Source organism: Salarias fasciatus, chromosome 5 (assembly GCF_902148845.1).
Source record: "Salarias fasciatus chromosome 5, fSalaFa1.1, whole genome shotgun sequence".
Taxonomy (NCBI): domain Eukaryota; kingdom Metazoa; phylum Chordata; class Actinopteri; order Blenniiformes; family Blenniidae; genus Salarias; species Salarias fasciatus.
This window is the reverse complement of record NC_043749.1, coordinates 31,891,659-31,919,158: the sequence shown is the minus strand read 5'-3', so window position 1 is coordinate 31,919,158 and position 27,500 is coordinate 31,891,659. Positions and strand designations below refer to the sequence as shown.

Sequence of the window (27,500 nt, the reverse complement as noted above, 5' to 3'; positions counted from 1 at the left end):
TGTAAGTTTTTTAACTTGTGGATGAAATAAGTCGGTAGTGTGTGAGTTTGTACTCCTGCTTCAGTCAGAACTGGATTTTCTTGCTGAGTAGTTGGGGAAAAAAAGATGTGGATCCAGTGAATGAGATTCAGATTGACGTGTATTAATGGATGGGCCGCAGGTTCTGCTGGTTCTCCGCCGGGTTCTCATTCTGCCCGTCATGTCAGGCGTTGGAGCGCAGACACACTCGTGTCTCGGCTTTGTATGCCTGTTGGCTGTAGTTGTGTAGTGGTTAGCCTCCACGGCTCACGAGTTTGATACCTGCTTTCTATTCCTCTCCTTTTGTTTTATTTTGTTTGTTTTCAGACGTTTCTACAAATCCTCCAGCAGCACCAGCTCATGAGTTCACATGCTAGCTACATCCTTTTTAGCAATTCTGCCGTTTCCGTGGAAACGGGCATTATTTTGAAAACGTTACGGCTGTGCCTCGGATGGTAGCGCGGCCCTCTCTGTCGGGCGCTTGCACGTTTGATTCGCCATCGGTCCGTCTGTTGAAGTGTCCTCCAGCAAGACAGTGAACGCCAAACTGAACGAGGGTACAAATCCTTCCAAATTTTCTCACTTTTACAGAGCTGCCATGTTTGCTCGGCAAACAGTCCTTTGAATCTGAGGAGAAAACAACTTTCGGTGCATCTGCTGAGTTCTCCCCTCCTTCCCTTCCGAGAGCTGCAGCCACAACAAACGCGTCTAACCAAGTCGCAGATCGGCAGCAATTAAGAGCCTGGAAATACTGTCCTAATGGTCATTTACATGGAGCCGAACCCCCTCGTGTTCCAGAGACGTGACCTTTCTCAAAAACAAGCTGATTGCAGCCATCTTGACATCAGCACATCACTCTCATTAGCACGGCAACGGCGAGGAGGATGGATGCGGGGGGAACAACAGAAAAAAATCAGGAGAGGAAAAAAACACAATCAAACTACGGCGCTAACAGTAATGAGAACAGCCGGGGCCTGGCCGCTTGTTTCTGGCAGCGGCGGGTCAAGGTGGTAACGAGTTGCCATGGTGATCGGGAGTTTGTCGCCGCGCTGATTGGTGCGTAATGAGAGCCCACTTGATGGAGTCGGCGTGCGAGAGACATCTGAAGAGGGACGGACGGAGGGAGAGGGACAAACAGGAAGTGGCCAGACTCGGCCTGTGTTTGGCGATGGAGGGAACCGTCTGCGGGAACGGAACGAGGCGCGGGACGGCCGCTTCGCCGCCGCCGAAACTCTGTTCTGTTCCTCGAAGACGCCAGTTAAAAGTTACTCCAGGTAGAAGTAAAGTGTGAGAGTGGAGTCATTACCAAAACACACCACGCCTCGCAGTATCCCCGCGGCGGCCATGTTGGCGTGGCCACAGATGCACCCTGATCCAGGACACACACACACACACACACACACACACACACACACACACACACACACACACACACACACACACACACCTGGTTTGATGCACAGCGCTCCCTCTGCTCGCTGACAGGAAGCGATGTACACAGGGACATGATGTGATGCATTGGCGCCGTGAGATCAGAAATCATCCGCCGGAGCCGCGGCTGCTGGGATTAAATCACTTTTTTTTTTTTTTTTTTTTATGGATGCGGCCTTGGCGTCACACTTCACATCGGGCGCCTGCACTCCCCGTGCCCCGCCTCCTCCTGTTCGGGCTGTGGAGCCTCGTGCTCCGTCACTGTTACAGACATTCACAATACACCGTCTCACGAACTTCAACAGTCAGATCGAACAGTCAGGTTCTTTCATTTCAGCGTCAGCAGTTCATCTCCTTCACTGGAAACAGAGTCATTTTCAACAAACTTCCATCTTAGGAACGGTTTTCAAAAAGTTGCGTTCCCAGTGGCTCCGAGCGTCAAAGTCCTGAAAAAGTTGGGTCGCGTTTGTCTGTTTTCTGGGATTCTAGAATCAGCGGTTTTAGTCGCTTCTTGACATTAAACCTGATCTGCTCTGCAGTGACACTAAAGAAGCTTTCAGTGGAATAAGATTTATTAACAAGCAGAATATTTAACAGAAAAATACTCAGCTGAAGGCTGATTTCCGGTTCCTGTTTTGATAGAGTCATGAGCTTCAGCGGGTGCTGTCAGGGCCGATTCACGTTGGTTCTAGCACTCAGACGGAAGTGCTGCAGTGTTTCAATCTTTAATAATGTCAGCAACCAAAGTGGAAACTTTCTATTGTTAATGTGTGTGTAGAAAATCTATAAAATGCAGAATATGAAGATTTTTGAGACACGGCTGCTTCTCTCCTCTTATTAGTCAAACACTCAGTTGATCTCTGCACATCAGTTTCCCTTTCTTAATACCATCTCTCTCTCATCTCTCATTATTCCGCTCCCTCAGGCTTCAAATCTAATAAAAAAGGAAAGATAGGAATCTGAGGTGCATCGGCGTGGGGGAACGGGTTAAAGCATTATTGGAGAATTCAAGCGGCTTTAATTTTGCCGCTCCCACATGGCGGGCGGCCTACACGATGCAGACAGCTGCCTTTGAAGGGCGCGGCGGCGCGGCGTGCTGGAGCCGCGGCCGGGGGTCGAGCTGGGCGTCCCGGCAGGGGGTGCAGGTGGGCCGGTGAGCCAAAGAGCGAGACAGGAAGACGAGACGAGGAAAAACAGAGAACTGGCTCTGCTGTGACTCTCCACAGCTGGAGGCGTCAGAAGGATCTCAGCAAAAGGCTCCGAGAAAACAAAAGTTTTCTACGAGTTTAAGGCGACGCTCTCTCGAGAGAACGCTCAACTTTCACGTTTTGTTTACACAGCGGTGCTTTGGGCCGAAAACGCTCCCAAGGTGGAACTTTTCAAAAACCCTGCTGCTGCACGTGTCGACCACGGCCGTGGTCAGCAGGTCGTCTGCACACGCTCAGCAGGTGGACAACAACAAACAGCAGTGAGGGAGGTGTGGAAGCTCACCTGGACCCTGGTCTGGACCAGGTGGAAGCTCACCTGGACCCTGGTCTGGACCAGGTGGAAGCTCACCTGGACCCTGGTCTGGACCAGGTGGAGGCTCACCTGGACCCTGGTCTGGACCAGGTGGAAGCTCACCTGGACCCTGGTCTGGACCAGGTGGAGGCTCACCTGGACCCTGGTCTGGACCAGGTGGAGGCTCACCTGGACCCTGGTCTGGACCAGGTGGAGGCTCACCTGGACTCTGGTCTGGTCGGGACCACAGAAGTGAATCGTGGTCCACCTGAAGACCTGGGTCTTGGGTCACTTCAGTGAACTGCATTCTGGTTTTTCGAACGGCGTGAAAGCAGGGCGGCTTTTCCATTGGCCTGAGAGAGCAGATGTGAAGCAGTGCATTTTGGGTAGGGAACAGCCGAAGCGAGCAGTGTGACTCTGAAGCAGCGGACAGTGAGCAGAGGGGAGGAGCTGGACCACAGCTGGAGGAGCAGGGAGAAGGTGCAGCTGCTCTTTGAGAGACGGTCAGAAGGCGGAACGTCGCGGTTGCTTGTGGCTAGCCGCTAGCTGCTAGCTGGCTGAAGGAGGGATTTCTTAGAAGGAAGCTGTTCAATAAAGGTGACGACCGTTTCAGAGGCTCGTTTACCGTGTTTTACTGCCGCCGGTGTTTCCTTCAACCTCCTCTGCCGCCATAATTGAAGCGTTCTGATTTTAGTGAGGAAATGAAGTCGTTAATCTGATTTTTAAACCTATTCATCTCTCTCTCTTTCAGCCTCTTCCTCCAATATTACTTTGTCTCAGTGTGATTTATCCATATGACTGTCCAACAAATTAGCAATATTGCCAAAGTGGTTTGTGGTTTATTACAATAAACTGCGAGAAACACTTGGAAATAATGGAGAGAAATGATTTGGTGGCTGACTTTTTTCTTTCTTTCTGCTCCTACGTGGAACACCCACTGCTTCAATCTTGGGGCTAATAAATGTGCACACAAGGGGGGTTGCGCGCGCACACACACACACACACACACACACACACACACACACACACACGAAGGCTGGAGGTGGTGGGCTGGAATTCGTGTTGTATGATTCCCGGTGAGAGCAGTCATTTCTGCATGGCAGCTTCCTGGAATCGAAAACACATCCTTTCTTTTTTGAGCCTTTTAGACCAATAATATCCAAGTTAAATGGACTCCCAACACTGTGTGTGTGTGTGTGTGTGTGTGTGTGTGTGTGTGTGTGTGTGTGTGTGTGTGTGTGTGTGTGTGTGTGTGTGTGAGATGCATTCAAAGGCAGACGGCTGATTGCCTCGGTTCCACATCCTAACAGAAGCCGCGGTAATAACCGCCCAGACATCTCCATGGAGGAGTGTGTGTTCGGCGGGATTCCGTGTTCGGGTTGATTACAGGTGATTTACTGGGTCCTGTGGTTATTTGAGGCCACCCTGATTTCATTCCCATTCTTCAGTCTGAACACGGCGGTTCTGCTTCTGCATTTCTGCGTGTGGAGGAGATTAACCGTGCTCCGACTGGTGATTTCGGTCCAAATGGAAACCGGGGCGGTGAAAAGTCTAGAATTCAGAAAGATTGAAGGGAAGGGGTGGTCAAAAATAAACACGGAGAATGACGCTAGGATGATTAAAGCACACACACACACACACACACACACACACACACACACACACACACACACACACACACACACACTCTGCATCCTGGACCAGTAGGGTGGAAGGGAATTGAATTGTTGTGTGCAGGTGTGTGTGTTGAGCTCATTAGGAGCAGCCAGCAGAAGCCAGCGACCTCTTTGTTCTAACTACTGATGAGGAGGAGGAGGAGGACGAAGGGCAGCGGTGTAGATTCAAGGGGAAGAGGAACCCAGAGGAGGATGATTACAGAGAGACAAAGTCTGGAGGGGTGGAAGGGTTTGAAGGATGGAGGAGGCGCCGCTCCGAGAGGAGGAGCTTAAAGAATGAGGCCTTGCTTTTGTTTGTTTTGTGTTTTCTCAGCAGCGTTCTGAGAACGGCGTCCATTTTAGTTGAGTTCTCACCTGTTTACACGACGACGGACTCCGAGCGTTTCCAAAACCGCCGTTGTCGTGTAAACGCCGCCGCAGGTGGAGTGTAGACGGGGAGGTCGGGGGAGGAGCCAGTGGAATGGACAGAGGAAGACGGGCCGTTCGCCTCACTGCCGTCGCTGCGTTCCACGCCGGCTCTCACTGACCGTGCTTTGGCCATAAGCGCTTCTTTATCCCTCGCCAGAAAAACACCTTTTGAGTTGAAGCGAAAGAATGGAGTGTATAATTTAGAATTTTGCCAGCAGAGTTCTTTGCCAGCCCCAAAACTCCATCTATTTTTTTTTTTTTTCTCTTCCTGCCATTTGAGATTCATGAATGATAAATTGAGCCGGTCCTCTTCAGTGCGTGGCGTGGCGACGGCCGGCGCCCGGCATCTCCGTTGGGATAAAAGCGATGCTGATGAGAGCTTTGTTGAGCTTTTATGAAAGCTTGCCCGCCGCCTCATGAAGGCATTCAGCAATATAAACACACCGTGTTCGCTCATCAGTCCTGACAACAGCGCTGGCCATTTGCATACAGCGCAGCGCCGCTTCAAAGTTGGTCAGCAGTCTGCTGGATTCAGGCTGTATCTGCGGGACCTTCATCAAGGTTACGCTCTGCTCTCCACCACATGTGGCTCTGCGAGATATTTTGATTTCGCCCTTTTTGCCAGCCTCTGCTGTCTGTCAGAGAGAACCGTAATGCACCAATATAAAAACCTAACGTTTCATTATCTGAAGATAAATAACAGCGTGACCAAAGGGGCTGGACGGCGGTTCTCTTCCAGCGATAGATTAGTCAATCTGGCGCTTTGAAGACGGACAAATCGACAACGGCTCAACAGAATTTCCAGTTTTCATCAGTCAGTATAATAACTGAATATAATTGAATTCCTGAAAGCAGTCTGAGCTACCTCTAGATGAAGCGGCTGCATAAGAAGACTTCCAGTGCTGAATTCTGTCGAGGCTCCACGTTGCCATGAACTGCCTCTGACTTAGTCTGCAGCTTCATGGTTCAGCAAAACACATTTTCAGTGAGTGAATTTTGCACCATCAGCTACTGAAAACCCCCCGAATCGATCATACATGAAGAGGAGTTTCAGTGCCACTGATAAAAGCTGCCTATTCTCTCGCCTCTTCGCACTCTGGCCTCTGTTTTCCTCCACGGTTTTCAATAAGTCCTATTTAGATGTCTGAGTTACCAACAGAAGAAAGGCCGTCATGGAAAGCCTGTCAATACTTCCCCATTAAACTGGTGGACCAGACAAAAATCAGTGACACTTAAAACTCTCTCACATAAACACACACAAAAGCCCAAAACACGTTAATGGCCTTGTAGTGCTTCACTTTCTCTTTTTTTTAATGTCTTGTAATACACACTCATCCCCAGCCGTGTACATTGATATGCACACTGTGCTTTACAAATACAGAGAGACACTCACAAAGGCACAGTGGGTGTGCGGCAAGATGCTCGCTCGATGCGACGCCACTGTTGTGACATTTAGAAAGAGGCGTTTCAGCATAAAGCCGAACAAGTGGCCTCCTCTCGTCTCTTCGATCCGCAGACGCACAAAGAAACAAGCCAGCTCATCAGAGGAAAACAAAACACGGCGGCCTTCAGCGCTCTGCTGCTCTCAGCCACGCTGCCACTCCAACTTTTAATCATCGCAGAGAATAGAATATGAATCTTTGCTGAACATGTGTAGGGTTATCCTCTGATGGAAGGTAACGGGGGTAAACTGGAACAGGACATGGTCATCTGCTCATTCCCTGTAAATACTGATAGATCTGCCAGGAACAAGCACTGAAAATGAAGCCACCTTTCACATCTTCTGGAGAAACTCCTGTTCAGTCGAGCAGTACGATCAAGGCTTCCGATCGGTTCTCATCTCAAAGTATGGAGGGATTGCAGAAGGAATCAGACTCCTGTAGATTATTACTCAACAGTCGGAACCACTGATGGGTATGATGGGTTCACTTCCATTTATTGGTGGAACAATCTGCCTTCTGGATAAGTCCACAACAGAGAGTAGTTTGGTTTCCTTCCATTGTTCCTTTTCCAAACAGCTGGTTAAATCCCAGGTGAACCTCTGCACCCGTTTCAACAAAGCGGGACTGGACGGTCTCGACCGGGCTCAGAGGAAGGACAGAGGAGGGAGTTCAGTCAGCTCACTAGAACAGCCAAAAACCCAAACCCCAGGAACTCCGGAAGAAGAGACAGCTGGAGGCTGTAACAGTTTTAATCTCTTCGTTTCCTTTGGAGGGTCACGGTGGTGTTTGATTGCACGGTAACACCTCCCGTCCCTCCGGATCCTGAACCCTCCTCAGGTCAACAGGGCCCAGTTTGCATCTTGGTCCAAACACTCGACAGGCCGTGTCCCCCGTTGGCCTTTGCCCCCCGCCGTGGAGCTCTGTGCCCGACCCGGCTCAGACCGTCGACCACCAGAAGCCTTTTAACACTCCGGCCTCGGTCTGCCTGCTTTTTCTCATGTGTCAGTTCTCCAGACTATTAAGGACCACGGACAAGCATTTCGGCTTCAAGGGTTCACAAACCGAACCTTTGTGAGCAGACAAAGAGGGAGACATCGCCCACAAAATTACCATTTCAAGGTCCGCAGTGAACGGCAGGAGGATGATTTCATTTGGGAAATAGTTTCAGCTCGAACTGGAATTGGTGATGAGCCTCAGTAGAGGGAAAAAAATAGCGAGGTCGATGGCAGAAGTTTGGATGTTAACTTAAAAATTTCATCTTTTATTGCCAAAGAACTGGAAGAATTTCTGTCATCCTGCCCTCGATGCTCCGTGAAGGCCGGATCCGTCCGTGTCTGCATGTTAGAGGAACACACCTGTTGATGGACAGGGTTCTGGTTTCCACTCTCCTTTCTGGGTGAGTTTGCATGTTGTCCTGCAGTTTCTCACTGTGGTGATCAATGGAAAAGTCTTTGTAATGAAACCCATCCTCAAAACCACTAGAGATATTCCGATAACATTTTTTGCCTCCCGATACTGATTCCGATACTTTTACTGTGAGTATCGACCGATACCGAGTACCGATCCCATACCGGTATGTTATAAAATAACATCATGCCACGCCTGCATGACTGTCACATGATTATCATTCTGGCTCACGTTAAACCCTCTAAAACATGAATCAATACAGCAAATTCAAGCCATTTATTTTTACCTACAACAGTATTAAAAACAGTAGTGCAAATGCAATTGAATTAAATAAAGGAATAATTACGTTCAATAACTTAAAGTGCAGCCACACTATTTTTAAATTAATAGGGAATTTAAATAGAATAATATAAAACAGGAGTGCAATGACAACTTAAATAAATCTAGGAATATATGTTGTTGCATTTTTAAATTAAAGTGCAGACACAGTATTGTAAAATGAAGGCATTTAGATAAAACAGCATAAATAACAGTAGTGCAACAGTAACTTAATAAAGAGATATAGAAAGCCTTTTTTTAATTAAGGTGCAAACATAAAATAGTAAAACGAACAGGACATTTAAATATAACTGTAAAAAAAAGTTCAACACCAACTTTAAAGGGACTTAAGGCAGATTTGTGAAAAACTACACATGCATTTCCAGTTTATTCAATGCTAATGGGCCATGAAGCATTAAAACCTAAAATAACAGGCCAATCCGTGTATCTGTCTGTTGCCTTATACAGGCTGTGTGCCAAATAATTTGTTGCAGTTCGGGGTCCGAATTTCCCACACAGTCGTGGGGATGTGACGTAAATTGACGCTGTATGCGTGTTGTTGAACAGGAAGAACATGGCCGCCGTGGACACGGACTCAAACACTGCATCCCTGGTGCAGTGCTGTGAAGACGGACAGTCTGTAAAAGCCTCAGTATGCTTCCCCGTCACAGCGACGCCATTCCTACACTGTGTACGCAGCACCCTACGCAGCGCCTACGCTAGGGCTTGACGTGCACCGGAAGTGTTTGTGCGCGCTCCCGTGCCGCCTTGGCTGGTGGCTGCAGTTCCCCACAGCGCCTATCGCAGCAGCACTGAGGTACATTTTGTAAAGTTGCCTTAAGTCCCTTTAAAGATTTTGTTCTAAAAGGTTCTGGTCCAAAAACAAGTTGCATTCAAAAATAAAAATCCAAGAGCAGAAGCTGCACACTAAACCAAAACCTTTAACGGGCGCTGTGCGTCTGTCACGTGATCCGTTCTTCCTCGTCGCTAAAAAAACAGCAGCTGCAGCACAGCGGCACCGTTTCAGATGGGAAACAAATGCCGTCAGAGCTAACGACCAGCAGATGGCAGTAATGCAATCAACGGGAAGCAAGCTGCCGTAAAACATCCCAGAGGAAGAAGATGTGTGAGCTAAAGGAGCTAACCAGTAGCTACGTTACTACTTTAATAAATGACGTGGTATCGGATCGGTGCCTGGACTCCAGGACTCGCCGATACCGATGCCGGCATTTTCGGCAGTATTGTCGCAATTTCCGATCCTGGTATCGGAATCGGAACAGCTCTGTTCACCACAGCAGCCCAGCCGTCCCGAGGAGCTGAAGCTCCAGACACGTCCTGCCATAATCCGGTCCGACTGTTGGGGATATAATTGGCTGAGTGAGGTTATTGTAACGAGCCTCCGTCCTCCTCCGCCCTCCAGCTTTCCTCCGCTCCCCCATCCCAAGATGAATGGTGGAGCGCCTCCCTCCGTCTCCGCCGCTCCCTCCAGGTCGCAGCCCGTCTCCCTCCTCCTGTCACTCCGTCATTCTCAGCCAATTAGTGGCCGCCTTCCAGTGCTTCACCTCGGGCCTCGCCATCAATCGGCTCATTATGTTCCTGCTTTAAATCTTTGGCTCATCGCCTTCAGCTCTCTGTCTGCCCATTCCTCTCCGTCACGTTATCTCTTACTTCTCTCTGCATTTCCTCTCATTTGCTTTGTGTTTGACTGCATTTTGTTCTGTTTGTTGGTTCCCTTTCCTCTCTTATTGTGCCTCTGTTCAATACAGCAACATAATCCACTGCAGTAACTCTAAATATGGATTTTTTTAAATACATCTATATATATATTTTTTTATACCTAGAGGAAGCTACCACCCTTCTGGTCCTGGTCCCCGTCCATGTTCTTCTGATTTCAATTGAGGAGTAACGTAATCCATCTTAATCCACTGAAATTACTGTGAAAATGGACTGTTGGCCAATCGGGAGCGATCACAGCTCATTTAAACTCTTTAATCCAACCTAATGAACTAAAATGACTGTAAATATAGACTTTTTTTCCCCCAATAAAGAGCTATCACAGCTCATTCAAGCTCTTTAATCCAACCTAATCCATTGGAGTTACTGTGAATATCAACATTTTTCCACCTATTTCAGTAAACAATGTCTCTTCGCTGTTCCTTCTTTATGTTCTGCTGTTTCTCGTCTCCAGCACCCTTCCTCTCTCCCTCCACTGTCTCCTTCCATTCCAGCAAATTGCTCCAACTCAATTGTCCCGACCCAGCCTGTAGGCTGCAGTGGTATTAATAAAGCCAGATTCGAAATAGATTTCCTTTCTGCTCCAGTTTGAATTACATTACGCCGTAGTTTTGGCTCGGAGCGTTTTCCTTCGCGCAGCTTTTGATATCACGGCACGTATCCATCCCGGCTGGAGGACCGCGGGCCGGCCGAGCGAGGAGCCGCGGCGCTTCGCTCGTTTCCGCTGCTGCAACGCGATACGGCGGGTTTTCCGACTCCGCTGGGGGACTGATGGAGAATCGCACTCTCACTTAGAGCAGCTAAAGAGGTCATGATTTCAATTGAGGAGAAACTTTTCCTCTGGTGGGAATTCAGCCGAGGACTGACGGTCTGTCTGCGCTCTGCTGCCGATCACCAGATCATGGAGCAGCTGAGGAACTTCCTGCAGCAGCAGAGAGCGAGACGCATCAGTTTGTGGAAGTTATTGATCATACATAATGGTAACAAGAAGGAAACGCCTTTTGGTTGTTCATATCGTCCACTTTCTAGTGAGGTTTTACCTTTTCTTTGCCCATCTTTTGACCTTCTGAGGCGTTTTCTTCTGCTGGATGTTGGCTGTCAGTTATTAACCTGAAGTTGCCAGATTTGCAGCTCCTGGGCCTCTAAGGTCACAGAGCTGGTTCTGCCTTTTAGTCGGGTTTTTTTGACAAAAAGCAAAATCCAAAAATACACATTTCCAGCATTAAACTCATCAAAACCTTCACGAAGCGGATTATCTGCAGCTGATTTCTAAACACGCTCCTCTGTCTTTGAAAGGCCTTTGTGGTGAAGGTTCTCTAGCTGTGCTCTAAAGTTTAAATCCCATTCAGTCATGTTATGAGTTATGGTTAAACTCTGGCTGGTTCCACGCAGTGAGGCGTAATTAAAATCCACTAGAAGGCATCTGCTACTAGTCGATTTAATCCAATTTATCCAAGACAGGGAGCCGCAGGGAGCCGCCTCGTCTGCCGCTGAGATGAAATCTCCGGGTTTGTCTCTGAGTTCCTCTGGATGTTAATCTGGCTGTACCGACGTGTTAAAACAGCAAAGAACTGAGCAACAATGCATCGGTTTCTGTCCAAGTTCAATTCGTGTCCCATCAGATCAGTTGGAAACTGAAACAGGACACAGAACGTCTGCAAAACCTCTCCACTTCCTGTCGTCACGTCCTGTAAACGAGCGGTTCCTGTCTGAACCCAGCCTCGAGAATGAACGATCTCCTTCCCTAGAGCTGCGATAAAAACAACAGAGGCCGATAATCTGCTGTTGAGGGCATTCAGGAGCATCAGTGATAAAATGACAAACACACACAAAAATAGTTTTTTTTGTGTTTTTTTTGATGATAGAAATCAAAGAACGCCCTCCAGGGTGGAAGCGGACAAGGGTTTGGAGTGTTACCACGAGAACATTTGTAGTTCATTTAAAAGGGTTAACTGATGTTTCAGTTTGATAGCAGCCATGTACACACACACACACACACACACACACACACACACACACACACACACACACGCAATTTGTTAAATCCACAGGAGTGAAGCCTCCATGAGGCTTTTCCTCTGATGTTGCTTGCTTGCCTTCGAGGGTTGGCTTCACAGGAGGGCGTGTGTGTGTGTGTGTGTGTGTGTGTGTGTGTGTGTGTGTGTGTGTGTGTGTGTGTGGTAGGTAGACGTTATGCTGTTATTGCTTTGGTGTGAGGATGCAGATTTAAAGTGCAGCCTCTGCAAGATAGAAACGGTCACACAGCTAATGCTGAAGATATAAGCACCTCAGGTGTGTGTGTGTGTGTGTGTGTGTGTGTGTGTGTGTGTGCTTTTTAATTGTGTTTTGGGCCTCTGGCTAGAGTAGTTTAAGTAATGTAACTTAACCAGTGTGTGTGCGCGCACACACACACACACACACACACACACACACACACACACACACACACACACACACACACACACACACACACACACAGCTTGTCCTGTCCATGCTTCTCCCAGAGGGCAGCTCTGAGGTTCCTCTCCGACGCGCCTCTTCTTTTACTCTCTTTTCTTTCATGTTCTGCCTGTTCGGTCTTTGTGAATATTGCAGAGAATCAGAAGTGTGAAAAGGCAGAGGACGAGCAGCAGAGTCACGGGAGGGTTTAAAGACGAAGGGAGACTCAGACCGGCGCAGAGCAGGTCTTTATGCCTTCAGAGTAAAGAGTTTTAGTCACACAGTAAAGGGACTGCTGAGGAATTTAGACAATCACATCATCTGCATAAAGAAAAACTTAATGATTACAGTTAAGGTTGTTCCAGCTCTATTTTAACACTCACAGCAGTGGGTCCCTGAGCGTAACCTTTGACCCCCTTCTGTTCCACGGAGTGCCTTAATGTGGTTTGTTAGTTTCTGAAGTGTCTCATTAGGTGGAATTGATCAGGTAAGACTTCTTTTTTTTCTACACCAGCATCAAAAAACATTTCCAAACACTCAGTCTGATTGATATAACCATCAATACTCTATGTCACAGTCAATTAGTGTAAAATAACACACACGGACCTCAGGTTTATTTTCCCATGCAGAACAGCAGGTAAAGATGTAGTTGTATGTATTCATGAGACGTGCGGCGATCGGTAAGAGCAGCAGCGATGAAGAGAACAAACGAGGGTTAAGTGACAGATCCAATTATGTGTGAGAAATAAAACAAGAGAGCAGAATAAAGTAGAGCTGCTTTCAGAAAATAGAACAATATGGTGGCAAAGAGGAAAACTGGAGGATGAGAATAAACAGGAGAAAGGAGAAGAATAAAACGAAAACAAGAGGATGTGGAGCAAAGGGAGGTAGCAAGATTGATTTGCCCCCCCGTGGAACCGCTCCCTAAAGTCTTTGGATTAATGGCTCAATTTCTGCTGCTCATTCATCAGATCCAGGGAGGGAATCCCAAAACACAATGCCTGGCTGAACCAGACAGCGACCTGCCAAAACATCCAGTCGGCCCCTCAGCTCCTCCACAGGCAGGCGGAACAGCTTCATCTCCACCTCAGGTCCAATCAGCCGTCTGTCCGTCGGCAGGGCTGCTCGTTAGACGGCGAGGAGTCGACCCTGGCAGGAGGGTCGAGCTTCAGCTCCTGAGGAAAACAGCGGTCTGACGGCGATCAGGCTCTGGAGCGTTGAAGGGAGGCCTGCCACGCTTCATCCTCATCATATAGATTTAACTACAATCCAGAGATGAATAAGATGCACTGACGGCACTTTTTAAAAGAGGAGTCCGAGCGGTAACCTTCAGCTACTCCCTGAAGCTGAGTACCGATACCAAGGCGTCTTTAAAGGCTCGGCTCAGTGAAGACATCTCTGTGTCCTTTTGTTTTGAAGGACCTGTCCTCCAGCCCCCCCTCCACAGCGCAGGCCGGGGGGTTCTGGTCGGACTACACCCCTTCTGGGTGTTTGTCCTCGTCACATCGTGCCGCGCCTGTGAAGTCCTCATTGGCCTTTCACAGCGTGTGCCTGCTAACACGCCGACCTTTGACCCCCCTGCTGATTAATGAGGGTGGAAACGCGGCCCGGTGCGCGGCGCCCGTCCCCGTGGAGGCCTGCAGCTGAAGGGAGAGGAGACTGGAGAGAGCGGAGGATAGATCAGAGGGACGGCGTGGCGTTGGTCTGCCGCGAGGCCGAGCCGGGAGACGTCGTCCTCACCCTGACCACTTCAACCCAGCGAGAGTTCAGACGACGTCTCCAGCTCGCTCAGCCTCCCCTCCTCCAGACTCCACTGAGGGGAAAACACGGTTGCTCTCTGTTTCGTACGGGACAAGTAATCCTCGTCTCTTCAGAACAATCTCACACCGCAAACCTAATTTTGAGGTGATAATTGACCGGCTCCTCCGGCTCCTCCCGCGCCTCCTGTTCCGTCCGCCTCCCTCTGCTTCCCCCAAATGGAAATTAGCAATCTGCTGGAAGACGGCCAGACTGAGCCAGATTATCTGACAGATTAAATTCCGTCAAACTGCCGGGTGAAGTGGACGGGGTGGGGGGTCCCGGGGTCACGGTTTGAACCTTCACCACATCCGTGGCTGAACTGCAGCCTCACTTACCGCCAGCGTTTCGAGCAAAACGCATCGTTTCAGAGAAGCTATTGGAATCCTTTTGAATCTGCTTGCTTCCTTCTCTCATTAGTTGACATTTGTTTTGTGAAATATTCGCTCAGTCTGGTCGGTCAGGAGATAAATGCATCAATCTTCTGACTGTTGATTGACAGTGCGGCTAAAAATATCTGAGCAGAGCAGCTGGAAAGGCTTTGAATGCTATCTATAGTGTGTCTGTCTGCAGCACTCACACACGTTTATCAAGAACGTCGCAGCCTGTTCCCTTCTGAGGGAAAATGTACTGAAATGTGCCGTAAATACAGGCGGAGCAGGCGCCTGTGGATTCCTGGAAATGCTCTTTTCGTGCAGAGTGGGTACGGCGTGCCCGACAGATTCTTTCTCCCTCCGTTTAGTTTTTCTTGAGCGGGATGGCGGTACAGTCAGTGAAGCCCGGCCGTCCGTCTGCGCCGCTCTCGGAACAATGCAGCGGAGTCCCATTTCCAGCGGACAGTATGTGGGCCGTGTGAAAGCATATTGCCTGCTGCGCTGACCGGAGGACTGCGCCGTCCGCTGGTTATATCACTCGCCCCCCGCGGCTTCCCTGGCCGCCAAATGTCAGTCTGCCGCCGTCTCATCCGGAGATGGCGGATTACTTCACGGGCTCCGGTCTTCTGAGTGGAAACGCAGACTCTTGAAGTCATAAACCCCCCGGGGAGCCTAACGCAGCATTCCTCACATGAACAGCACTAATGGACAAGAAATGTCCAACAGGTTTAACTTTAAATGTCTCCATTCATCATTGAAATATAGAAGGTACAGTCCAAATCAGGGGTGTTCAACCTGCGGCTCTGGAGCCCTGTGTCACTCTTCAGCCCCGCTGTAGCGGCTCCATGAAGCCCTCACAACATGAAATATGAATCAACATTTAATTTACTTTATTATAGTTCCGCACCACAGTAGCATGCAAAAGGATCTGCCAATCTCGGTTCAAAGGGTTTCAGAAAAAGAAAACAGTAAAAGTAAAATGTGGAAAAATAGCTAAAACCACAAGAAATGGGGAAAAACGAAGATAGAGCGGCTTAAAAATGGGAAATGTCTAGATTTATAGAAGAAAAAAAAATAAACATGGTTAGAAAAAACATGCAAAACTGATGAAAAGGAGGTAAAATGGCTAAAACAGATTCATTTCAAAACTGTCAACAAAAAAGCTTGAAAAGAGCAAAACTGTTAAAATCAGGTAAGAAATTTGGTTAAATGTGTTTGAACAGTTCACTATTCTGAACTGTAGTGAAAACTTCATAAATACGTCATTAGATATAGTTTTTGTTTGTGAATCTGAAGTGTAACTGAAACTTCCTGAGCTGCATTCGCCTCATTTTAAAGGTTGAATGTTCTTTGTGGCTCCAGAACAACCTGACATAGTGGAAACGAATGAATGAAGAAGCTCTAACAGAAGGTTCAGGCCTCCTGATGGAGCAGCGGTCTCCTGGATGTAGATTCAGACTGGGATTATTTGGCGAGACGCTGATAGCCTTAAGGAGTAGACGACCACTGGAAACTTCTTAAAATGGTCCCAGTGAAGACGTGTAGAGGTCTGAGTTGAGTGGTGAACGGTGCGGAGACTGTTTACCTCCACATCCCGTCTCAGATGGCGTCTCAGGCGGCTTATCCGCGGTGCCGCTGCTTAATCTGGTCTCATCAGTCTGATCTCATGGTTACAATAAGTAGCTTGTTTGAACAATCACCTAATGAGCTCATCCCCGTCTGAAACCGGTCTTTTGAGGTTAAAGCAAGAGTGAGCTTTAAAATGAACGCTTCTGGGACAGTTGGCATTGTCTTCTAATCCATCGCTCGTGATCCCTGCTGGACTCGACGTGATAGATGAGAAGCATTGATGCTTTCTGTTGGCAGACAGTTCCTCCTCACTTCCTTAGAAAGAGAACAATCTCAAATGTCACTTCATTAACGGGTTAAGTTGGTCTTCCAATAACCGCCGCCTGTAATGAAGGAGTTTCTCCCTCTGCGCCGACACTGGTTCCTCCTGTCATGCTGTGTTTTTCTCGTTGGGAGTAAAGTTCTGTCTTTCGCCGGAGAACCGCAGCGAACAGCTCCTCAGATGATGCCCTGACCTGTTTGAGCTGATAGAAACTAATTAGGGAGACAGGAATATCGGTTTGAGCAGGCTGGTTAGTGTGTGAGGTACACAGACGAGTGTGTGTGTGTGTGTGTGTGTGTGTGTGTGTGTGTGTGTGTGTGTTAAACATTAGAAACTAGCAGCAAATTAGACCTCATTTACACAACATTTCAAGTGTTGTTTTTTTTCTTTTTTTTTGGATTTTGAAAACAGTGCAGTTCACTTGTTGGGCCACTAGAGGGAGCTGCTGGTTGTTTTGCAGTGAAACGACTCACGATGATGGGCGACTCTCCGCTGTAACATTATCGTTATTGTTCATCTACTGAGCGCGTGCAGAACGAACATTTACCACGTCTGCAGTGCTCATGACCGCTAGCAGCGCTTCAAAAAGCCTTTTGTGTTTTTCCCTGTTTCAACCGTTTTTAAGTAGTTCCACCTCCTTATTATATCGATTTTTATATTTTCATAACGTATAGTCGAGAGTTTCCTGAGTCAGTCCCGGAGAACGACGAGCATCGCTTCTTTTGAGGCATCAGACCATTTAGTGATTGTTCGGTAACGAAGCAGAGTGTCTCCACTGCAACAAAGGTTCGCCCAAATAAAAGATATCAACACTAAATTACAGAAAACACTCTAGTGAAGTTATCTGTCCATGCAGCAAGTAAATTTGATTCATAAAGAGATCTTGATATAATTATTTCAAATCAAGAAATAATTTTCTCTCGCTTGCATTTATCTTAAATCAAGGATGACTGAAAACAAGACAGATGAACTTGGTAAGATTTAGAATTTGTGCAGTTTTTTTGCAGTGCATCTGAAAACTCATTCAGCTGATATTCGACCGATATTCTGTGTGTGTGTGTGTGTGTGTGTGTGTGTTTGTGTGTGTGTGTGTGCGTGCGTGCGTTTGGTTTGCTATTGCTCTTTTTGTGGGCTTTAAAAAAACAAGACACACGCTACAGTCCTGTGCTCTGACTCCCATTGTTGTTTTAAAAATGGCCGTGAGTGTAAAGATGCGATTCTCTACCGAAGGTTTCAGTTAGTCGAGTGTTGGTCTCACACCGGTGGAGCTGGAGGTGGAGGTGGAGGTGGAGGAAATGGGCTCTGCCGCCGTCCCACATGACCCTGCAGTGTAAAACACGGAGCCGAGGCGGATCAGGGCGGGGGTTTCCGTGCTAATCCTTGATTTGTTTCTGGCTCTGGGCTCTCGGCGGCGCCGGGCGGTCAGCCGGCCCGTCCATTAATTAGCAGATGACAGGGTTGGCACCTGCGATCCTGTTAACAGCTTTCATTCCCCATTAGAGTCCTTGAAGGTGGCACGCCACCAAACAACCGGCTGCGAGTGAACGTACGGACCGGATCTGCTGCATACCAATGCTTTTCCCTGCTGTGTGGAGCGCTTCACAGGGAACCCGCCTTTGATTTTATTCAAGCAGCTGATGTAGACGGCCGTCCTCGCCATCGGAAGTGATCGGTCCCGACACGTTTATCAGAGCGAAGCCAGGCACGGGATCAAATGTCGGTTTCAGAGCTGCATGGCTCCATAGAGGGAACGGTTTCCCAGGCAGACTGTCGTCTCTTCACTTCATAACGCTGCTGTTTGCTCTTATAAACACAGAGATACGAGTTGGTCACGTCCATCTGCTCCGTCGGATGGTTCAATATTTCCTAGGAAGCACGTTTTCCCTCCCTGGTTCACTCATTGTTCAAACCAGACCTGAACGGCTGGAAAAGCCGACCGTCGTCTGAGCTGCACCCAGTTTTCCGTTCTCGGAGACGTCTAAGGTTTCCTAAGGTTTCTCTGTGTCCCTGTCTTCTGTCCAGATCCAGTGCACGGCCCGCAGAACGTGAACGTGGTGGACGTGCGCGCTCGCCAGCTGACCGTGCAGTGGGAGACGTTCGGCTACGCGGTGACGCGCTGCCACAGCTACAACCTGACGGTAAGCAGAGTTTACAGTCGGCAGCCGCCCCGCCTGGTTTGGCATCGTGGCGTTCTGTTTCTGTTTCTGTTTCTGTTTCTGTTTCTGTTTCTGTTGTGTTTTTATTTTCCTTACTTTCATTGTACAAGTTCCGATTTTAATTCACTTCCTGGCTTTCAGGAACTCAGCTTTTCTGTCTTATAAGATCGTTTTAGAGTGATGGGAAAGTGCGTCGGTGTGCTGGATTGATGTTTTCATTCCGGCCTCGTTGACGTGAAGCTTTCGAGTGAAAACACAAAACTTTCCATGGATTTTTTGTGTCTGTTTACACGACAGTCGTTCTCTGAGCTACTAGAAACAGATTTTTGAAATCATCCTGTCATGACTCCAGCCCATAGCCTCCCAGTCCCGGTCCTGTTCTTGGTCCTGGTCCTGGTCCTATTGTTAGTATTTATGCTGTATTGTTCTTTACAACCAATAGCGTCAGCCCCTGGCCCAGTATGCTAACTCTGCCGTTTTTAGCATTTCAGCTATTTCCATGGAAACTAACGTCTTTTTCAAAAGTTTTTTTTTTTTAAGTCATATAAATGTAAAGACGTTTCCACCTGAAACGTTGTCGTGTAAACGGGGTCAGATTTCCTTGCAAACAGCTGGATGGTGGCGGACGCTCCGCTGACGTTTGGTCCTTCTGTCTTCAGGTCCAGTATCAGTACGTCTTCAACCAGCAGGAGTTTGCGGCGGAGGAGCTGATCCAGACGTCGTCCCACTACACCCTGAGGGGCCTCCGGCCCTTCGTCACCGTCCGGCTGCGCCTGGTTCTGGCCAACCCCGAGGGCAGCAAGGAGAGCGAGGAGATCGTCAAGCAGACGGAGGAGGACGGTGAGTTCCCGCTGTTCTCCAGAGCCTCGTCCGCCTCGTCCGAGCTCGCCGCCGGCTGGAGGGCTGGAATCAAACATCGCGTCTCACTTCGATTCACAAATAAAATTATATTCAAACCTTATGAAATCAGAGGAAGGCACCACTTCAAATCCGTTATCCCCAAGAATTGTGGGAAATCCAGTAGATGTAATCAAATGAATGATGTGATGTGGAGTTTCCCAGATAGGGATGTTTTTTTGTGGCAGTTTGTGTTTTCATATCGTTACAGTTCAATGATAAGTTCAGAAAAACAATGCGTTGGGGATTACAGCAGCGGCCTGGTTCCGCTGCAGGAAGTAGCTGAAGGGTAGCGCTCGTACTCGTCCTTTAAGAAGTGGCGTCGACGCACAACTCATTTTCATCATTGATCTCGAAGCAATTATCACTTCTCCTCACATTTCCACAACTGTTATTGTCCTAGTGAAGGCAGTACAAGTGACTCCATGCACCATCTAGTGGTAGAATCTGGTATTACAAGCCCTGACGATCTGGCCTGTCCGGAATATTCCATGATCCAGCTCCAGTAAAGCTGCTTTTTAACGAAGTCACCACAACATGAAAACATGCGCTTTGTGGCTCCACTTCTCTTTTCAAAACCAGGAGTGAAATGAGAGCTCGTCGTCATTTACAGGCACCGTGACATTTTTTTACTGCTCCTGCCCCGTCGAGATCAGCGGAGAACACAAGGCTATAAAAGACTCGGTGGATGTATACAAGTTTAATATCCACAAACATCCAAACTGAAACCTCGCTGTTGTTTCTCCCTTGAGTCAGGCCGGTTTTAATAATGATGATAATGGTAACGATGAAGGAAAGCCTCCACACTGACATCCCCCCATTAGAGGCTGGAACAGAAACGTACTTCCACTGAAAACAGCCGTATTTTAATCATCCGCTTCCCGTCCAGAGGGCTCCATGTTCTGCTCATTTAAAACCCGACACTGCTAATAATTCACTGATGTTACTGATTCCTCCCAACAATAAAGCGGAATACAGCCGGACTCCGTCAGAGCGGGAGAGAAAACACGGCTGTAACGATCCCAGACCGCCGCCCTCCCGGCGCCCCGCCCCTCTCCTGCTCTCATAACTAATATCCTCTCAACATAGCTTCTGGGGAACATCTCAGACACACACACACACACACACACACACACACACACGCACACACACACACACACACACGGCCGGGGAGCAGCGATGGCTTTGGGGGTATGGAGGAAAGAAGAAAAAAAAAAGCCTTAATTGTTTTGTTCTTAATTGTTTTTTATTTAAGCGTGGTTAATCTCCTGGCTGTGATTCAGTAATTAGAGACGAGAGCAGCGATTGTTCTCGCGCAGCCTGACGGCTGTTTGGACGGCAGAAGCTTCACAGAACCGCCGCTCTCTCTCTCTCTCTCTCTCACAGAAACAAACATACGTGATCTTCCTTCACGGTCTGATCTCGCCGACGCAGCAGAAATATAATGCCAGCTGTGTGTCGGCGCCAGAATGAGGCCGTGTGAGATAACTTTCAGGAGGAAACAGAAATCTCAGGACGGGTTTTCTCTTTAATTGTTGTAGCAGCCAGATTTACATCATATGAACACATGAAATCCTTCTGCAGCATAACTGAGCTCCACCGTCAACAAACCCAGTGGTTTAACTGAGGCATCAGTTGTTCGAACCTGGCAGCAAAAATGGAAGAAAAAAAAAATGAGTACACAAAGGATGATTTTCCAGTGTGTGATTCACGACAGTCTGGAGGAAAACCTGCTTCTTATTGTCCATCTGCTGAGCAGCTGTGGAGCCGCCGTTACCTACGAGCGTGGCGAGCATGTGCAGAGACATAAAGACGAGTCAGAACGCTTTCAAAACGTTGCGTTTCCAGTGGCTCCATGTAAACCGACGCGTTTTCTGTTCTCACCTGAAGCCTTCGATATAAACAGACGATATTTTCAGGCCGTTTACCAGCTTGACTGTTTTTATCTGATTTTATTGATTTGACTCTACGGCAGAGCAGAAGGGTCAAACGGCCCGGCGGATAACAGCCGCTGATGTTTCCTCCTGGAAAACAGGAGGAAGCAGCGGATATTAAAGACGGACTAATCTGCATGTTGACGTGGTCCTGAACGCCCCACGCCGTACGGCGGCCGTACAGCCGCTCACGTCTCGTAATCCTGTCATGACGGGAGCGCAGGGCGTCGCTCAGAGAGCATTCAGGGGTGTAGCGGTGCGCTCGCTGCTAATCGTCGTCGTTTCATTCACAAAGCGCTTCGTTCTCAACAGGCTCAAGTTTTCCACGACAACATCCAAAAAATACAGCGATTAAAAAGGACTCTTGATAAAAGGAGTGGAGTGCTTTCCTCTAGCCGAACCCCGAGCTGGAATCTGAAATTATAGCCGCCGACACAGATCAGTCCTGTAATCCTTTTATATCTCAATGTGGAACGTAATCCAGAGGCGCCGCCGCTCGCCGTGTTTATTTGTTCCTGGAGAAGCTGAACCGCAGCGACACTGATGAAATCTGCAACAACATCCATCTTTCTCCCTCTCTTTTTTCTTTTTGAGAAGATTATTACATGTTTATTTCACACAGACATGGCAGCAAATGAGGCGTTACAGCCTGGAAATGAGGTACATGAGGAGAGATTGAAGTGGTGCATGATGGGACTTTAACACACGTTCTCAGTTTGCCGGATGGACTCTGGGTTCCTGGAGACGCTGCAGAGTTTCCCTCACTGCTTCCTGTTCCAACAAACCGGACGTCATTAAAAACAAGTGGAAAGCAGATAGAAACAGCGGGAGATGATGACGACTCTGTTTATCCCTCTGTCCTGCTGGTGGCGCTGTTTTCTGCTCTTTTCTTTTTCCTTTTTTGTTTTTTCTCTTGTTTGTTTCCTTTTCCTTTTTCTTTTCTTATCTTTTTTCCCTTTTCTTTCTTCTTTTGTTTCCCCTCTTTTCTATTTTTCCTCCTTTTTTGACGTTTTTCTTTCTTTTTCTTCTCTTTGAAATAAAAAAGAAAAAGCTAAAAAATAACTATTCCTATTTTTTAGATTGTTTTTCTCTTCCCTTGTTTTTTTAGATCCTCCTTTTTCCCCGTTGAGTGTTTTGACCTCGGGGTTGACGGCAGTTGAAGCTTCATCAAAACTCATCAAATAAACATATTTTCTGGTCTAAATGAAGCTCGGCTGTTTGAACTCTCTCACTTCCAAACATCAAGCTGCAGACTGAATTTCCTCGATTTATAAAAAAACAATCAAGCTAAACAACAGATAGCGTTGTCCGTTTGCGATCCGCTGCTGTTTTCTGCTCGTTTCTACTCCAAGTTAAGTTTGAGTGAATGGAAACGGCCTACGTCTCCTCCACTGAACCCAGACGGCCGGGAAAACAATACCGGGGCCGAGATTCCAAATCAAATTGAAGAGAAAGGAGTGTGAAGGGGGGATGGGGGATGGAGGTAAAGAACAACAGAACAGGAATGACAGAAAGCAAACGGATCTCACAGGTGGAGAGGAGAGAGCTGCCGCTGCTGCAGCTTCATCAACTCATGATTAATGTCGTACAGCTGCTGTTATCCTTTCAATGAAGCCTGTTTTCCACTGTCTCAGCCCCCAAGGTGCACACACACACACACACACACACACACACACACACACACACACACACACACACACACACACACACAGAGTGAGTGATAAGGTGTTGAGTAAAAATGGCAGCATCTAATTGCATTTCTTTGTTAGTGTAATTTGATACGCTCGGCTGGCGGAGGCCTTAATCAACACCTCGGAATTACTGATCAAAATATTCTTCTGTCAGAACCTCCTCCTGTGTGTGTGTGTGTGTGTGTGTGTGTGTGTGTGTGTGTGTGTGTGTGTGTGTGTGTGTGTGTGTGTGTGTGTGTGTGTTGATTTCTGTTGTTCTTGCCAGTCACTCCCATCGGTGAACTCGGGGAGTCGTCAGAATAAGCTGGATTTTGCAGATTTGGTGGATTATGTTATTCTGACCGCTGGAGACGTGGAGGCTGATAAAAGTGACGACATTCAGATGTTTTTTTTATGATATTCAGGTGTTATATTGGAATCGAGAGCATTTAAGAACCGTTCCAGGAGTCACTTTCAGCGCTTTCACGCCTGGATTAGCAGTATTGTTTAAGTTAATTACAGGTATTAGCTGGTAGTTACTTTAATTACTCCTCAAGTGAAGTATTTGTTGACCTCCTTTCCTTTGGTTGCTCCTGAAATGTGCTCAGAGCTGTCATATTACAGTGTCGCCTGAACGAGCCACTAGGAGGAAGATGCTCTAGAACAGGGGTGTTCAACCTGCGGCTCTGGAGCCACATGTGGCTCTGCGACTCTTCTGCTGTGGCCCTCTGAGGCTTTCACTAAACTATAAACCTTTTCTCATCATTTTAATTTAATGTATACATGACTTATTTATTGGGTTTGAAAAATATCTGTAATGTAAAAACATGTTAAAATTATTAGAATTTTAAAATTGAACTAAACGTCAAAAATTAAAAAAATAAATTAATACGACAACAATAAGCAAAATAAAAACTGTGCCTGCGAGACTCTATAACCTGTTTATGTTAACAAAACACAGCAGACACTATAAAATCTGTTTCTGTGCTTACAATAGTCATACTCATATTTAATTTGTATCCTATCTTACTTGTAATTCAACCTTCTTTCTGTTAATTCTGTGTGAATCATTGCTAAAAGGAATTTCCCTCTGGGAAAGATGAAACATTTCTATTCTAAATGTCAAATTCGTCTGAAAAATGGTGAAAAAGAAGGATGAAATTGCTAAAAAAAAAAATAATAATAATAAAATAAAAAGATTTTTAAAAACAATTGGAAATATATTGAAAGTTTTGCCATCTAAAGTTGTGACTAAAACTTCCTTAAAACATACAGTTTTGTGCGTCTTATAAAACCGCTGTGTATTTGAAACCTTGGAAACTGTGTTCGGCTCGTCTTAAAGGTTGAACGTGTTTTTGCGGCTGCAGGAAAGTTTAATTTGGCAGAAACGCCGCTCCAGTGGCTCCTGTGGTCGTGACGGTTGCAGATCGCCGCTCTGGATTCTGGAGAACAGTGGATTATTTCAGCCGATGTGTCCGTGATCCGCAGTGTGGATCCAGGCGACGCCGGCGTGTCGGGCTTCACGTTCTCTCACTGTAAGGAATAAAAGCTCTCATTAACAGGAAGCGGTGAGGTCAAAGGTCAATGCATGAGCTGAATCAGACCACAATGGTTTTAGGAAAAACAAAGAAAAGAAATGAATAAATACAGGTTTTATTGATATATGAAGTAACTGGACAACAGATTGGGGTGCTTTGTAAACATTACTTCAGTGAAATAGTAACTAACTCAGTTTTCCCTCCAGTATGAACTGTGTCAGGATTATTTCCTCTTTTCCATAAAGCTCCTCTGCTGCTTGAGTGTTTGGCTCCAGAGCCACCGTCTCACCGTTGTCAGAACCGGGGGAACGGGAGGTCGTCCCACCGCCGTTTGACGTTCTGGCGCGTTTGTTCTCCGGCGCGTCCTTCAGAGTCCATTTGTGCCGTAAATGGCCGAAACTTCCCGGGACGGTTTTTCAGAAAGCTGTGAGGGCTTTCACAGCTTCCTGCCGTTCTCACACTCGTTCCTCTGTTCAGCCGACGCTCTTGCAAAATAAGCTTCCCCCGTTACCGACGTGGCGCCCGGTCAACGGCGAATTGAGCTCAGGTCAGGGATCAGAGGGAGGAGTGAAGGATTTCAGCTGAATGAAGAGCGAAGAATACGTTTTTTTTTTTCAGTATGTCGCTCCATTTCTCCTCAGTATTTAGAGCAGTTCACGTGTGTGTGTGTGTGTGTGTGTGTGTGTGTGTGTGTGTGTGTGTGTGTGTGTGTGTGTGTGTGTGTGTGTGTGTGTGTGTGACGAGCTGTCTGACACCTCTCCTCTGTCTCTACACTCCAGTAAAGATGTGTGAAAGCCTCTCTGCACACCTCTTGTTTCTGGGTAGATGCTTCTATAATAAGTGCGTCTGCTGCTCGCCGCTCCGCCGCCGCCGCCGCTCGCCATCTTCCGACTCTCGCTCAGGTGATTCATTTAGGACGAGACGGCGAACGCTCAGTCAAGTGTTTCACTCCGTATGAACCGTAACCTGGCCGGATGTCGAAGCGTATGTTTTCATCAGGTACCTGCTGAAATGTGCATCTGGAGCTCAGGAAGGAGATGAAATCACAGCGAGGCATGATGGGATTTAAAGCCGGGAGCAGGAAGAAGACAGGAAGTGTGTGTTTGGAAGGTCCGCTTCATTGACTCCACTCAATTAGCCCTCATACAATAAACACGAAACCTTCATTTCTTCCAAATGAAGGACTCCAGAACCGACTGATTTGCCTCAAATCGAGCCGGGTGATGACGCTCGCATCCCGCCGCCGTCACTTCATCTGGAGTGCTTTGTGCCTGATTGGACAACAGGAAGCCCGAACAGAAGGAGCTGCTGAAGACGAGCCGGGGAAGTTTTCACCCTCCTGAAAGCAGCCGCTCCACTGACTCTGAATTAGTAATTGACATCGTGAGCTAATGGAGTTTCTCCTTATTTTTTTCTTCCTTCGTCTTGGAGGATCTCGATCCAGACGAGTGTGAGTTGAAGGTACGGTTCACAGCAGTGTGTCGGGGAATCAGCCGGGACACCCTCGGCTGTCTCCAGCTCATCTGACAGTCGCTCTGGTTCAACTCTCCAGGCTGCGCTTCACTTATTGCTGCCATGCCAGAAGGCCGCGGGACAGAAGTCATCCCTCAGAGATGCCGCCTGCCGTCCAGGAACTCTATGTAAAACTAACAAACTCAAACTAACTAACATCAGACTGAGAGTCCTGCTGGACATGGAGACGACCTGCAGGAGTTTTAGTGGAGATGTAGTCATGCTACTTCTTAAAATTCCGGTATTCAAGGATGTTTCTCGGCCTGGAGGCGAAGTGGAGACCTGATGGAGACGAGGTGGAGACGAGGTGGAGACGAGGTGGTGACGAGGTGGAGACCTGGTGGAGAAAAGGTGGAGATCTGGCGAAGATGAGGTGGAGACCTGATGGAGACGAGGTGAGATGAGGTGGAGACCTGATGGAGACGAGGTGAGATGAGGTGGAGATGAGGCGTACACCTTGTGGAGACCTGGTCTAGACCTGATGGAGGCCTGATGGAGACCTGGTCTAGACCTGATGGAGGCCTGATGGAGACCTGGTCTAGACCTGATGGAGGCCTGATGGAGACCTGGTCTAGACCTGATGGAGGCCTGATGGAGACCTGGTCTGGACCTGATGGAGGCCTGATGGAGACCTGGTCTGGACCTGATGGAGGCCTGATGGAGACCTGGTCTGGACCTGATGGCGGCCTGATGGAGACTCCAGTCTCCTCGACGCCTCCTGGAGATAAGCCGGTTCTCTGGGGAGTCACGGCAAATTCAGTCACGTTCCGTTCTCTTCCTCCAGACTCCTTGGTGTCTCAGAGACTGATTTATTCTGCCACTGCGGAGACGTCTCCGTCTGAGTTCTGCGATGTCCCCATGACTTTTTACATGTTGTGCCGTGACCTTCGGGTGAATTCGTTCTAAGACGTGTCCACCGCGACGCTCTGGCGTTGCCTCGGCGTTCTCCCGAGCCGTGGCCCCGCCTCCGCCAGTGAGATCAGCCCTGAACGTTCAGCTCCTCGCCAATACCGAGTTCCAGTACGAGTCCTGACCAAATTCCATGAAGCCTCATCTTGACCGTAGCAAGCAACAGGCGGAGGCTGTACGTTGACACAGTGTGCACCACAGGTTTCACCGATACAACCATCAGACGCCACACTCAGAGTCAGGATCAATGCATCCCTGATCTTTTAGAAATTGTGAGAACATTAGAAAGTAGAAAAACCAGATTATGGTTTATGGAAACAGGAAAAAATGTGGTGAAATTAAGTCTTTGTGCACATCTTCAGAAAGATGCTTCTGTTCAGACATGTTTTTAAGATACAAGACATAAAATGAAAAAGAAAAAGCCTTGAGACATTCTTAATCTGTTAAAA

At 47.8% G+C, this 27,500-nt stretch overlaps 1 protein-coding gene across 9 annotated transcripts in view; it reads left to right on the top strand.

Annotated features, from left to right (window-relative positions):
- ptprt (protein tyrosine phosphatase receptor type T) overlaps window positions 1–27,500 on the top strand; it is a 279,550-nt gene that overhangs the window by 108,711 nt on the left and 143,339 nt on the right. For all 9 annotated transcript variants that reach the window (XM_030091481.1, XM_030091480.1, XM_030091479.1 and 6 more), the window contains exons 9-10: window positions 18,458–18,573; window positions 19,251–19,431. In XM_030091481.1, the coding sequence (XP_029947341.1) occupies window positions 18,458–18,573; window positions 19,251–19,431 (297 nt within the window). The remainder of the gene's footprint in view (window positions 1–18,457; window positions 18,574–19,250; window positions 19,432–27,500) is intronic.